The 13,845-nt window shown below is 43.0% G+C and overlaps 1 protein-coding gene across 1 annotated transcript in view; it reads right to left on the bottom strand.

Annotated features, from left to right (window-relative positions):
- Positions 1–217: 217 nt before the first annotated feature.
- LOC309550426 (alpha-1,4-N-acetylglucosaminyltransferase-like) overlaps positions 218–13,845 on the bottom strand; it is a gene marked incomplete at both ends in the record, with an annotated part of 61,142 nt that continues 47,514 nt past the window's right edge. Inside the window, 2 exons of the mRNA XM_082250808.1 lie at positions 218–805; positions 12,086–12,661. Of these exons, the coding sequence (XP_082106934.1) occupies positions 218–805; positions 12,086–12,661 (1,164 nt within the window). The remainder of the gene's footprint in view (positions 806–12,085; positions 12,662–13,845) is intronic.

Raw genomic sequence — 13,845 nt, 5'->3', positions numbered from 1 at the left:
GCTGGTCCCTGGCCAGCTTGGTGGGACCTGGCAACAAAACAGGGCTATGAACAATCAAACTGCATTTAATACATTTTTGTGTTTATTGGAAAGGGAAACAAAATGAGATAAACAATTAAAAAGTGATATAAAACAGCAGTTTGAGAACGTACACACAAAGCATAATTTAAAACAAAGTTGATACAAATAGCTTTATACTTTCTATTCAATACCATCCCTAGATATAAATACTTTCATTCCTCTGAAGTGTTGCATATGTAGAAGGGCAATGCTGTTGATAGAGATGTTCTACCAAAGTGTTGCTCCCTGGTAGCATAGTTTTCTGGTTACGATTCATATAATTCCAAAGGTGCAAAGCATAGGATTCATTGAAAGTTGGCAACTTCTTCCAAACCTTATAGTACTCTTGCCAAGATGGGTACTTAATAGGATAAAATCGGTCAGGATTCAAAAAAGAAATATTGCCACACATGATATCTTCTGTATGGTTAAAGTTTGGTAAAGTACATATTGTTTTCAAAACACGAGTAAAGAGATGAGGTCCTTGATGTCCCCATCGTTTGCCATTATAATTTTGAACAAAATTTTCCATGCATGTCCAGGTGAAGTTATGCTGAGGAGAAAATCCAAAAACACCATTGCTGGAATACTGGTTTGATTCACCTGCCAAAAAGTCCATATAGGGTATTGACCGCATTGAGATGATGTCTGTGTCCATATAAATGCCTCCATATTTCCAGATCAGTGCTAGTCTGCATGCATCTGAACTTATATGGATCCAGTATGTTTCCAAAGTAGTATTAATCTAGAAAGAACAGGTAAAAAAAGCACAGATTCAATAGTTATGCTCACTTACAGGTTCTCATTTGTGCAGGTCATGGTATGGTTTCTGTTATAATGAAGTAGCTTTCTAAGTTCTAATAACTAAGTTCTGTTTTGAACCAAGGGAGGTACTTGGCTAAGTGGTGAAACATCTTCTTCATAACAGAACAGGACTAATTGAATGTGACTAGCTACATATAAATACCAACCTTATTGTTCTCTTCATTCTTCCCAAGCCCTCCTGTTCTCTAGCTTCCTTGTCACCTTTTCCCATGCTCACCTTCAGGACTTCTCCCAAGCTTCCCCCATTATCTGTAACTCCCTACCACAATCTACCTGACTGTCTCCTTGTCTGTCCACTTTTAGACCATCCCTGAAACTGTTTCTCTTCAAAGAAGCCTATCCCACCTCCACCTAACATATGTACTTGTATTTTCTCCATCAGCTCATCCCCAACAGTTATTACCTTTTGTATCACGTTACCCTCCCTATTATATTGTAAGCTCTAGTGAGCAGAGCTCGCAGATTCCTACTGCAATAAATATATTCCTATGTAGCTCTACCCCCACAGGAGCCTCTTGAGTTTTTTTGCTTGCCTGGGACTCCCACTGTTTAATCCGCAGCCAGTCTCAGTATATTTTCCCACACAGCCAGGTACACACACTCTTACGCTAGTTGTCTTCAATAACCAGTCTAGGGAAAGTGTTATTTTTTTTTTTTTTTTGTTTTATTGGAGAACTTGGATAGGAGAAGGGATTTAGTAGGATTCTCCAAATGGATTATTCATATATGAGGATAGCTTTCTCAGTAGAACTGTGTAGCAGATTGTCAGTAGAACTGTGCAGCAGACTGTACAAAATAGAAAGTCCCTTTGTAATAGGGAGAATTGAGTGGACCTTGCTTCTTCAAGACACCAACCGGTATCCCCTTTAGCCTACACCCAGAAGCTGATGTTTAGCACCCAGAGGGGGCGTTAGCAGTACCAGTCTATAGGATCCCTTTAGGGGGGTCTGTACTTACAAGGCCCTGACCACAGGTCACCTTCCTCTGTGATACCAGACAGGATACGTAGACATCCTCCCTCAGTCATCTCTCAAGAGAACCATAGGTTTCAGCTTTAATCTTTCAGGCCCTCAAGTCACCCACCTGAGGCCACATGGCAGCCTGTGCTGAGGAGCGGACACAGGTCCCCTCCTTACCTGGACCTCTCTCTGTAGAGAAAGGCCAAGAGTACATGCGCTCATCAAATATAAATACAGGCACCCAGTATGCTAAGGGGCACCTCCTCTTTTTTTTTTTTTTTTCCCCAAAATGTTTATTGAAGAAAAAAACATGGTTAGCAAACAATTAACAGACATTATACATGAGTATGAAGTTGTAGATAACAGAAGGTAAAAGTAATAACATTAAGTATGTGTTGTCAAACATGTAAGGTAAAGTTCAAATACTGTAAATGCAATAATATTCAGTTCATCAAACAACAAGGAGTAATTCAATGGTATTGGGGGGTAGCTTTATTATATTGCAGAATATGATGTAGCCTAAGTGGGGGTTAAGGAGAGGTCCTTATGACCAGCATAAGGACAGTAGAAGAGAAAGGAGAAGAGATAGAAGAGAGGGGTAAGAGAGAGAGAGAATAGAGCAAGGAAATAATGTAGAGGGGTGGGGGGGGGCAGGGAAGGCCATAGGGAAGGGTGCAAGGGAGAGTCGCTTAGAGTGAATGATATAATTCTGTGAAATGAATATCAAGCATAATGTTATTTATTTGTCATTTCTGTTGACGAGTTGGTTGTACTCTTGTGAATGTTTGAAGATGATCCAATCTTCCCAGGTTTTAGTATATCTGTTTGGAGAGTCGTGAATTGTAGAAATGAGCTCTTCCATCTCTGAGATTTTGTTGATTTGAGAGAACCAAGAGGTAAGGGATTGGGTTTTTGAGGTGCCCCATAGCCTTGGTACACATAATTTGGCAGCATTGATCATGATCATAGGAAGAGATTTGAAGTATTTAGGGTAGGGTTTGGAGTAAAAGTGGAGCAGAAATTGTGCTGGGTGTAGTTGCAGATCTAGAGAAGTGACTTTGTGAATATATAGTCTGACCATGTCCCAAAACGGCTGTAAACGAGGGCAAGACCACCAGATATGCATTAAATCAGCGTGTGATTGCTTGCACCTCCAACATTCATCTGGTATGTTTTTATTACATTTGTTGAGTATCAGAGGTGTGCAATACCATTTGGTAAGTATTTTGTGGTTGTTTTCTTGAATGGAAACATTTATAGAGCCCTTCAGGATGTTGCGAAATATTTTTTCCCACTGTGTGTCTGTGAGGGGAATCTGAACATTTGCAGACCAGTCATCAGACAATTTACCCATGTGCGTTAGACAAGTTTCCCAGAGGAGGGAGTGCAATGTAGATAGTAGGTGTTGTTGAGGCCGTTGAAGTGCACATATTTGTTAAAATTTAGTAAGTAAGGAATCGTTAGAGTTTTTCTTCAATCGAGGGGTAATGAAATAGTGTAGCTGGATATATTCCCATCTGGTCAGGGAGGGGGTGTTTAGTATTGTTTTTAAATCTTCAAAATCGGGAAGTTTCTGATTCCGCAAAAGGTGGAAAATGCTTATTCCTATATCATTGGGAACTGAGTGTAAAGAGTGATGTGATTGACCCGGAACGAATTGGGGATTGTTTAATAAGGGCGTGAGGATGCTATTATCTTAAATCAGTTTATGTTTGGCATTTACGGAATGGAAGCAGCGAATAGTAGGGCCAATTAGAGGATGTTTTTTTAACGCCTCTTGTGTATCTGAGTATGAAAGCCATGGAATACATTGAATAGGGATCGATGAGAAGGAGCTTTCCAGTTCCACCCAGTCTTTCCTGTGTTTTTGAGTGTGCCAGTCTGCTATACGCAAGAGGTGGGAGGCCTGATAGTAGAGGTAAATATCAGGAATGCCCATGCCCCCTTCGGATTTGGGTCTGGAGAGTAACGAGAATTTGACGTGCGGTGCTTTATGGTGCCAAATGAATAGTCTAATAGCTTTCTTCAGAGAAGAAAAGAAGTGGAGTGGTAGGTGAATCGGGAGTGTTTGTAGGAGATACAAAATACGTGGAAGGATGTTCATCTTAACAATTGCAGCCCGGCCGAACCAGGAGAAATGGGCTTTATTCCATTTCTTGAGATTCTGATATATTGTCTGAGATATGGGTAGGTAATTTTTCTTAAATATAGCATTCAGATTAGTGGGGATTTCAATGCCTAGGTAAGTGATGGAATCGGGTTTCCATTTGTAGGGGAAGGTTTGTTTACATTGTTCAACAATTTTGCTAGGTATAGATATGTTAAGAGCTTCTGATTTAGTTCTGTTGATTTTAAAATTTGCAATATATTGAAATATTTTCAGCTCCTTTTGTAGGTTGGTCAAAGAGATTAGGGGGTTGGAAAGAAAGAGCAAGACATCGTCTGCGTACGCTGCAATTTTATAATGGTTAGTGGCAGAAGAGACACCGGTTATGTCAGGGTTTAGTCTAATGCTTTTAAGGAGGGGTTCAAGTGTCAAAATGAATAAAAGTGGGGATAAGGGACAACCATTGCTGATGGTGAAGGCATTCGACAGGGAGCCATTAACGCGGACCCTGGTCGAGGGGCCATGATATAGAGCCAGAACAAAGGCCATTAATCTGGAACCCAGACCTATTGAGTTGAGGACAGCTTCCAAATAATCCCATGCTAACCTGTTGAATGCCTTCTCCGTATCAAGTGACAACAACAGGCCCTTTTGAGAAGTGGAGGAAAGGATGTGGTGTATATTAAGTGCTTTGAGCGTGTTATCCCTAGCTTCCCTACCAGGCACAAAACCTACTTGGTCAGAATCAACTAAGGAAGGGATAAACGATAGAAGACGTTTGGCTAAAATTTTAGCAAATATTTTAACGTCTACGTTAAGTAGGGAAATTGGCCTATAATTTTGTACTTGCGTTGGGTCTTTGCCTGGTTTCGGTATAACCGAGATATGTGCCTCAAGAAGTTTGGAGTGCCTTGAATTAGGGTTATCCAGACTGTTGAATGTTTTCAAGAATGGTGTTGTTAGGGTATCCGTAAAGGTTCTATAATATGCCAGGGAAAAGCCGTCTGGTCCAGGGCTTTTTCCAGATTTAATTTGTTTTAAAGCCAAGTTAAATTCATCTGCCGATAATGGGACATCGATATTGGCGGATTGTTCTTTAGTAAGTGGTTTAAAACCGTTGAGATGGAGGTACTCTTTAATATATTCGGTTCAGGAATTACTAATTAATTGCGGTTTATGTTCGGGGGGTAAATTGTAAAGGGATGTGTAATATTGTGTGAAGGCTTGGGCTATTTCAGAGTTGGAATGTCACTATGAGGTGGATAGTGTTCTGAGCTCTCTTGGCAGCCAGTGCCCTAGCAAGGTACTTACTGCTTTTATTACTAAATTCATAGAACAGTTTTTGTGATAATATGAAACGTTTTTTGATCTTAGTGTTGAACATTTCTCTGATTTTGTCTCTAACCTTTTCAAGGTCTTTTAGATTTTTTTAATGCGTGCGAACGTTTATGCGAAAGTTCGAGCTTTTTAGCTTGCGAGAAGAGCTCAGATAGATTTCTTTGCCCTAGTTTTTTCCTATGAGCAGCCATTTTTAGAAGAGTGCCCCTGACAACACACTTGTGGGCTTCCCATACAGAGGAGGTTGCCACATCAGGGGTATCGTTTGTTAAAAAGTAATCTGAGATTTGCTTTTTTATTATTTACGCATTTTGGGGATGCATGATGATGGACTGGTCTAAACGCCAAATTTTTTCCTGTTTGTGAGCCTGAGGTATAGTTAGTGTGGCTGAAATGGCGCAATGGTCCGATATGCACATTGGCTCAATGGAGGTTTTTTTAAGTAGGTGGATATCTTTTTGTGTGATAAATAGGTAATCCAACCTGGAGTATCTGTTATGTGGGGGTGAGAAATAGGAATAATCTCTAACTGTAGGGTTCAGTAAGCGCCATGAATCGTGTAACGTGAGATCCTGTAATTGTGTCCTGACCTGCTTCAATGCTTTATATGGGAGTGAGGAGGTTCCGGTGGACGCGTCCTCCACAGGGTTAAGAGCCAAGTTGAAATCTCCTCCGTAAATAGTACACCCCTCTTGAAAAGAGGTGAGAACTGAAGTCCTTTCTCGAAAGAAACTGACCTGAGCCTTATTGGGTGCGTAAACATTGACTAGGGTCAGAAGAATTTTCCAGAGTGTTCCTTTGATGCACACAAACCTGCCCCCCCTTGTCAATCAGGGAGTCAGATATCTTGAGGGGAACATTTCGCTATTAAAATCGAGGCCCCTTTGGTTTTAGCCAGATTGTTTGTGGCGTGAAGCATTGTTGGGAATTCTCTGGTGTGCCATTTGTGAACGTGGTCAGACTTGAAATGTGTTTCCTGTAAAAACACTACATCTGCTTTGAGTGAGCGGAGGTAAAGGATTCATTTGGATCTTTTTTCAGGGACGTTCAGACCTTTCACATTGATAGAGACAATTTTAAGATTTTTGAAGGAAGGTTCTTGTGTAGACATATCCATAACGAAGGCTGTATTAAAGGACAGGTGGGTGAAAGGAAGAATGTAGGAAAGGAGGGAGAGGGGCACAAAGATAAGGGTGAATAGGAAGATTAAAGAAGTACTCCCCTTATGGGGGTTGTAGGAAATGCGAACCAGCAGCAGAAAAAGTCCCTCTTTTGGAGTGGATCAAAGGTGTCCCCATCCATCTGCACAAGCGGCAATTTAATATTTGAATGGAAAATAGAGGTCATGTATAAGCATGAGTGCTGAGAACTACAAGGGCTAGATTTTAGCAAAAAGTCATATGTAAGATAGATATTACATTAGAGTGTATCACGTCTGAGTGGCACAATCTAATAGACCTGTAGGTTGTCAAATAAGCATAACTTGTAGCTGGAGACTAACTTTCCTTCATGAAAAAACAGCAGAAACTGATTGAACATGTATGTGCCCAGTAAAGACAAATAAGAACTACAAAATCATCAAGACATACCCACACCTCGAGGCGAGTACCGGCGTAGACTGGATTTCCACCTGTGCTCTGAGTATATAGGAAAAAATCAGGTGAATTATCAAAATTCAGCGGTAATACATCCTAGTAAAAATGCTAGGGTTTTAGATTGGTAAGTATCGCCATCTAGTGGTAATATTGGAATAGGGACAGCAATAATAATAATAAAAAAAAGGAAAAAAGAAGATATAGATTTCTAAAGCTCTACAGTGGAAGGTAGTATGCATCCAATACTCTTCAGCGAGGATATATTGTGGGATATGTCGAGATCTAAATGAACAATTAACTGATAAAACATATCAAACAAGGAATCTCGTTCGTGATACTTCTCTCTGAGAGTTACCCAACCCTTAAGAGTGTTGGCAGTTTATCTGGGAGAGAGAGGGAGGAGGAAGCACCTGTCAGCATTAGTTTAGTTTAATATAAGACAGATAAGGCTGTTTGTAGGTAGGCACAATTGGTACATTGTCTCTCCCTATATAATTAGCAGGGAGGGGAATTCTCCTTCATCAAATAAAGAAGAAGAGAGGGCAGTGAGTACACATGAGTCTGTACGTATGTTCAAGAGGGCCTATAAAGATACAGAGTTCAGTCAATCTTATATGCAATTTTCCCTCTTTTCTTCCCTCTTCCCCTTCCCCTCCCTCCTCTTCCATTTTTTTTTAAGTACTGCTAACCATGCAGTCATGGTCAGTGTACCCCTCCTTTTCTTGTGTAAACACTGAAGAGAAGAAAGCATTAAGCACGGTTGCCTTCTCTGTGTCCTCTGTAACCATCCTCCCATCATCGTTAATTATGTGTGCAACATCCTCTGACTTTGTTTTTTTGCTGTTGATAGATTTAAAGAATTTCTTAGGGTTCTTTTTACTATCCTCTGCTATTTGTCTCTCGAAGTTGATTTTAGCAATTTTGATTTTGTATTTACATTTCTTATTTGATTCCTTGTATTGCTGGAAAGCCGATAATGTGCCCTCCGATTTATATTTCTTGAAGGCCATTTTTTTTTTTCCCCTAAGTTTTTTTACATTACGGTTTAGCCAGCTTTGGCTCTTCTAAATGTATTTCCCATATGAATGCACTGTGGGATGCTTTTGTTTAATATGTCCCTAAAGCATTCCCATTTCTCCTCCGTTGTCAGTGTTCCTAGGGTTTGGTCCCAGATTATTTTCCCTATCATTGAGCACAGTTTGGGAAAGTTTGCCCTTCTGAAGTTTAGGGTTCTTATGTTCCCCTCTTGCCTTACTATATTGTTGTTTACACTAAATGTGATCAGCCTGTGATCACTAGAACCCAAGTTGTCCCGGACTCCTACATCTGAGATTAGATCTGGGTCATTAGTAATTAATGGATCCAGCACTGCATTCATTCTAGTAGGAGAATCCACGAACTGAGACATGTAGGTGCCCTATAAGGTTTTCCTGAAGAGATGGGCATTTAGTGAGTGTGCAGTCCCCTCTTCCCAGTCAGTGTCGGGATGGTTGAAGTCCCCTAATATGATGACTTATCCCAGCTTTGCTGCGTTACCCAACAGTGATAAAAATTCCAGCTCTGCCTCCTCCCTTTGGTTCAGTGGCCTATAACAAACTCCCACAATTACTTTCCCCTTTACTTCTTCCCTATGGAGTTCTACCCTCACGGATTCTAACTCCGTACTCATCCATTCCATAATACCACTCCTCTCAACCACCTTTACATTATTCTTGACATAGAGACATCCCCCTCCCCCTCTTTTTCCTTCCCTGCCCTTCCGATATACAGAATACACTTCGATATTGGTCAGCCAGTCATGTGAGGGGTCAAACCAAGTTTCTGTTATTCCCACAAGGTCTATGTCCTCCTCATATACCAACAGTTCCAACTCATTCATTTTATTAGCTAGGCTCCTGCCATTTGCGTATACCCCTCTTAGTTTGGTGGAAGTTGATAGTGAATAGTGCTTACTTTTATTCCTGTTTGGTCTGAGGTTTGTCCTCACAGACCCCCGATGGTTAACGTTACGGAGCTACTGTCGCTGCTGACCCCAATAATACCTTCTGTTCCTTGCTCCCTCCTAACTGACTCTACCTCTGAGCCCTCTCCCCATCTCCTAGTTTAAAAGCCCCTCCAACTTCGTGGCCAACTTTCTCCCCAATAGAGCTGTACCGTCCCCATTAAGGTGCAGCCTGCCCTTACTAAAGAGCCGGTAGCCGACTGAGAAGTCAGCCCAGTTCTCCAGGAACCTGAAACCCTCCTTCCTACACCAGTTCCTCAGCCACTTGTACAGTTCCCAAATTTCCTTCTGCCTCTCTGGTGTGGCTCGAGGTACAGGCAGTATTTCAGAGAAAGGCACCTTGGAGGTCCTATTCCTAAATCTATTCTCTAAGTGCCGGTTCACATTATTGCGGTTTGCGAGATCGCATGTAATTCAGAGCGCACTGCTCCTTCATTACATGCGATCTCATGTGCGGATGCGAGTTCAGCCATACACTTTGTATGGCTGAATTTGCACTGTATCCGCACCAAACATGCACAAGAAGCATTTTTTGAGCCGCCTCAGAATCGGATCGCACAGTGGTTCACACTTGTGCGATCCGATCCTCTGCGAACTGTCATTTCGCACTGCGATATGCGATCAAACTGGGGGTGTCGTTAACATTTAATTGACACCCCCTGTGTATCGCATATGGCAGTGTGAACTGCCAGATGTGCGGATGCGATGTGGGAACACGCTGCATATTCGCAGCGTTCCCACATCGCACAAGTGTGAACCGAGCCTAAGTCCCTGAAATCATTCTTTAGTATCCTCCACCTTCCTCTTACTTTGTCTTTGGTACCTACATGCACCATGACCGATGGATCCTCCCCAGCCCCGGACAATAATCTGTCCACCCAATCGGCGATGTGTGGAACTCAAGCGCCCGTTAAACAACATACTGTTCGGCTACCACGATCGCTTTGACAGATTGCCCTCTCTGTCCTTTTGGTAATTGAGTCCCCTACTACCACAACCTGTCTAACCTTTCCTGAGTCTCGGCCCCCCTCCTTCCTGGAGCCACCACTCTCCTAGCAGCTGGGGGGGGGGGCACCTGCTCCAGCACTGCCACCCCTGAGCTGATATCCCCATCATCATGCAACTTGGCATATTTGTTGGGGGTGTATCAACTCAGGACTGGCCTCCCTAGCGCTCTTCCCTCTTCCCCTACTTCTAACTGTCACCCAACTGCCTACCTCTGGTGCTTGCGTCTCCACTTCTTCACCTTCCTCTATGCAGGCCCCTGCCAGCACCTGCTGGGTAATGTCCAAGCTCCTTTCCAGGTTGTTGATGCTACGCAGTGTTGCCACCTTGTTTTCTAGATCCAGGATCTGGGCTTCCAGAGAAACAAGTCGCTCACATCTTGCACAGCAGTATTTGCCCTCGATTGGGTTATCAAGGAACGCATACATGCTGCAAGAAGTGCACTGAGCGGAATCCCCAATCCTGTCAGACATTATTACCCTCTACTCTATGGGGATAATTTGGATAACGACCTGCTATTCGTTACCTACACTACCTCTATCTCCCCTGGTACTAAACCTGGGGTACTCACCGGTCACTAGGGTACTCACCCATCGCTAAGGTACTCACCAGTCACAATGTCACAAGGTATTCCTGCTCGCTAAGTCCTCCTTGTTGCTACGGTTACTCCCGGTCGCTAGGGTTACTCCTGAGTCGTTTAGGTTACCCTCTGTCACTAAGGTTGCTCCCAGTCGCTATGGTTGCTCCCAGTCACTACGGTTGCTCCCAGGCGCTGACGTTGCTCCTAGTCGTTAAGGTTCCACCCGGTCGCTAAGGTTACACCCAGTCGCTAAGGGTACACCCAGTCGCTAAGTTTCCTCCAGGTCACTAAGGTTACTTACAGTCGCAAGGTACTCTTATTCACATGGTTACTCCCAGTCGCAAGGTACTCAGTCGCAAAGTACTCCCACCCGCAAGGTACTCCTAATCACACAGTTACTCCCAGTCACAAGGTACACCCAGACACACGGTAACTTCCAGTCGCAGGTACACCAAGTCACACGGTTACTCCCAGTCGCGAGTTACAACCGGACACACGATTACTCCCAGATGCACGGTACTCTAAGTTGCAAGGCACTCCGAGTTGCAGTCGCAAGGTACTCCCATTCGGAAGTACTCTTAGATATTAAGGTATTCCCAGTCTACTGTTTGACTCTGATGTCAGTTTGTGCAGCCTCCCCCGCCGACCCTTCAGTAATGCCTGTCCCCCCCCCCTGGATCGTCCCACGCAGCCTTCCTGATTAGAGTGAGCAGAGCAGATCAGCAGATCATCTCACTACTCCTAGGCTCTGTATAGGTCTCTGTATAGTCTCTGTATACAGTAGTATAATATAGTCCCCCGCCACCCCCCCTCCCGATCAGCTAATCAGCCATCCCTGCTCACGTCCCTGCTGCCTCTGTCACCTGTCCTCCTGTCCTGTTGTGTCCGTCCTCCTCCGCCGCCGTTACCGCCGCTCTGTCACTAGCGCTTCTCACCCTCAGAGGTCCCCCCGCACCCGACACCCGGCTTCCTTGTGCAGCTTCCCCCACTGCAGCAGCTCCTCTGCACACAGTGCACAGCTCCCCTGCTGCACACGCTGTTCCTGATCCTCCTCCTCACACAGCTCACACAGGTTCTGGCTTCTCCAGCTGAGAGACAAGAGAGAATATCCTTAGTCACACTACATTTAATGTTTGTATGCACTGTTTATTACTGATCTTGCTGATTTATGAATTAATATCAGTCTAGTGGTACAGAACTCTATTCAAAGTTACTTTGGCAAAGGGATTTTCCAACATGGGGATGAACAAAAGTTGATCAGCAAATTAACTTCTGTTCAACCACAGTGGCCATACATAGACAGAACTTCAGCTGGTCCCTGCTGAACTGGCCCAATTTCGATCCATGTATGGGCAGCTTTTGTTCTTGAGCATGAAGAAGATGGGAGGTGTCCCTGGCCAGCTTGGTGGGACCTGGCAACAAAACAGGGCTATGAACAATCAAACTGCATTTAATGCATTTTTGTGTTTATTGGAAAGGGAAACAAAATGAGATAAACAATTAAAAAGTGATATAAAACAGCAGTTTGAGAACGTACACACAAAGCATAATTTAAAACAAAGTTGATACAAATAGCTTTATACTTTCTCTTCAATACCATCCCTAGATATAAATACTTTCATTCCTCTGAAGTGTTGCATATGTAGAAGGGCAATGCTGTTGATAGAGATGTTCTACCAAAGTGTTGCTCCCTGGTAGCATAGTTTTCTGGTTACGATTCATATAATTCCAAAGGTGCAAAGCATAGGATTCATTGAAAGTTGGCAACTTCTTCCAAACCTTATAGTACTCTTGCCAAGATGGGTACTTAATAGGATAAAATCGGTCAGGATTCAAAAAAGAAATATTGCCACACATGATATCTTCTGTATGGTTAAAGTTTGGTAAAGTACACATTGTTTTCAAAACACGAGTAAAGAGATGAGGTCCTTGATGTCCCCATCGTCTTCCATTATAATTTTGAACAAAATTTTCCATGCATGTCCAGGTGAAGTTATGCTGAGGAGGAAATCCAAAAACACCATTGCTGGAATACTGGTTTGATTCACCTGCCAAAAAGTCCATATAGGGTATTGACCGCATTGAGATGATGTCTGTGTCCATATAAATGCCTCCATATTTCCAGATCAGTGCTAGTCTGCATGCATCTGAACTTATATGGATCCAGTATGTTTCCAAAGTAGTATTAATCTAGAAAGAACAGGTAAAAAAAGCATAGATTCAATAGTTATGCTCACTTACAGGTTCTCATTTGTGCAGGTCATGGTATGGTTTCTGTTATAATGAAGTAGCTTCCTCAGTTCTAAGTTCTAATAACTAAGTTCTGTTTTGAACCAAGGGAGGTACTTGGCTAAGTGGTGAAACATCTTCTTCACAACAGAACAGGACTAATTGAATGTGACTAGCTACATATAAATACCAACCTTATTGTTCTCTTCATTCTTCCCAAGCCCTCCTGTTCTCTAGCTTCCTTGTCACCTTTTCCCATGCTCACCTTCAGGACTTCTCCCAAGCTTCCCCCATTATCTGTAACTCCATACCAGAATCTGCCTGACTGTCTCCTTGTCTGTCCACTTTTAGACAATCCCTGAAACTGTTTCTCTTCAAAGAAGCCTATCCCACCTCCACCTAACATATGTACTTGTATTTTCTCCATCAGCTCATCCCCAACAGTTATTACCTTTTGTATCACGTTACCCTCCCTATTATATTGTAAGCTCTAGTGAGCAGAGCTCTCAGATTCCTACTGCAATAAATATATTCCTATGTAGCTCTACCCCCACAGGAGCCTCTTGAGTTTTTTTGCTTGCCTGGGACTCCCACTGTTTAATCCGCAGCCAGTCTCAGTATATTTTCCCACACAGCCAGGTACACACACTCTTCCGCTAGATGTCTTCAATAACCAGTCTAGGGAAAGTGTTATTTTTTTTGTTTTATTGGAGAACTTGGATAGGAGAAGGGATTTAGTAGGATTCTCCAAATGGATTATTCATATATGAGGATAGCTTTCTCAGTAGAACTGTGTAGCAGATTGTCAGTAGAACTGTGCAGCAGACTGTACAAAATAGAAAGTCCCTTTGTAATAGGGAGAATTGAGTGGACCTTGCTTCTTCAAGACACCAACCGGTATCCCCTTTAGCCTACACCCAGAAGCTGATGTTTAGCACCCAGAGGGGGCTTTAGCAGTACCAGTCTATAGGATCCCTTTAGGGGGGTCTGTACTTACAAGGCCCTGACCACAGGTCACCTTCCTCTGTGATACCAGACAGGATACGTAGACATCCTCCCTCAGTCATCTCTCAAGAGAACCATAGGTTTCAGCTTTAATCTTTCAGGCCCTCAAGTCACCCACCTGAGGCCACATGGCAGCCTGT

This window comes from Pelophylax lessonae (assembly GCF_965119305.1).
Source record: "Pelophylax lessonae genome assembly, chromosome: 3".
Classification (NCBI taxonomy): Eukaryota; Metazoa; Chordata; class Amphibia; order Anura; family Ranidae; genus Pelophylax; species Pelophylax lessonae.
The sequence above is the reverse complement of the archived record's forward strand: the minus strand, read 5'-3'. Positions and strand labels throughout refer to the sequence as shown.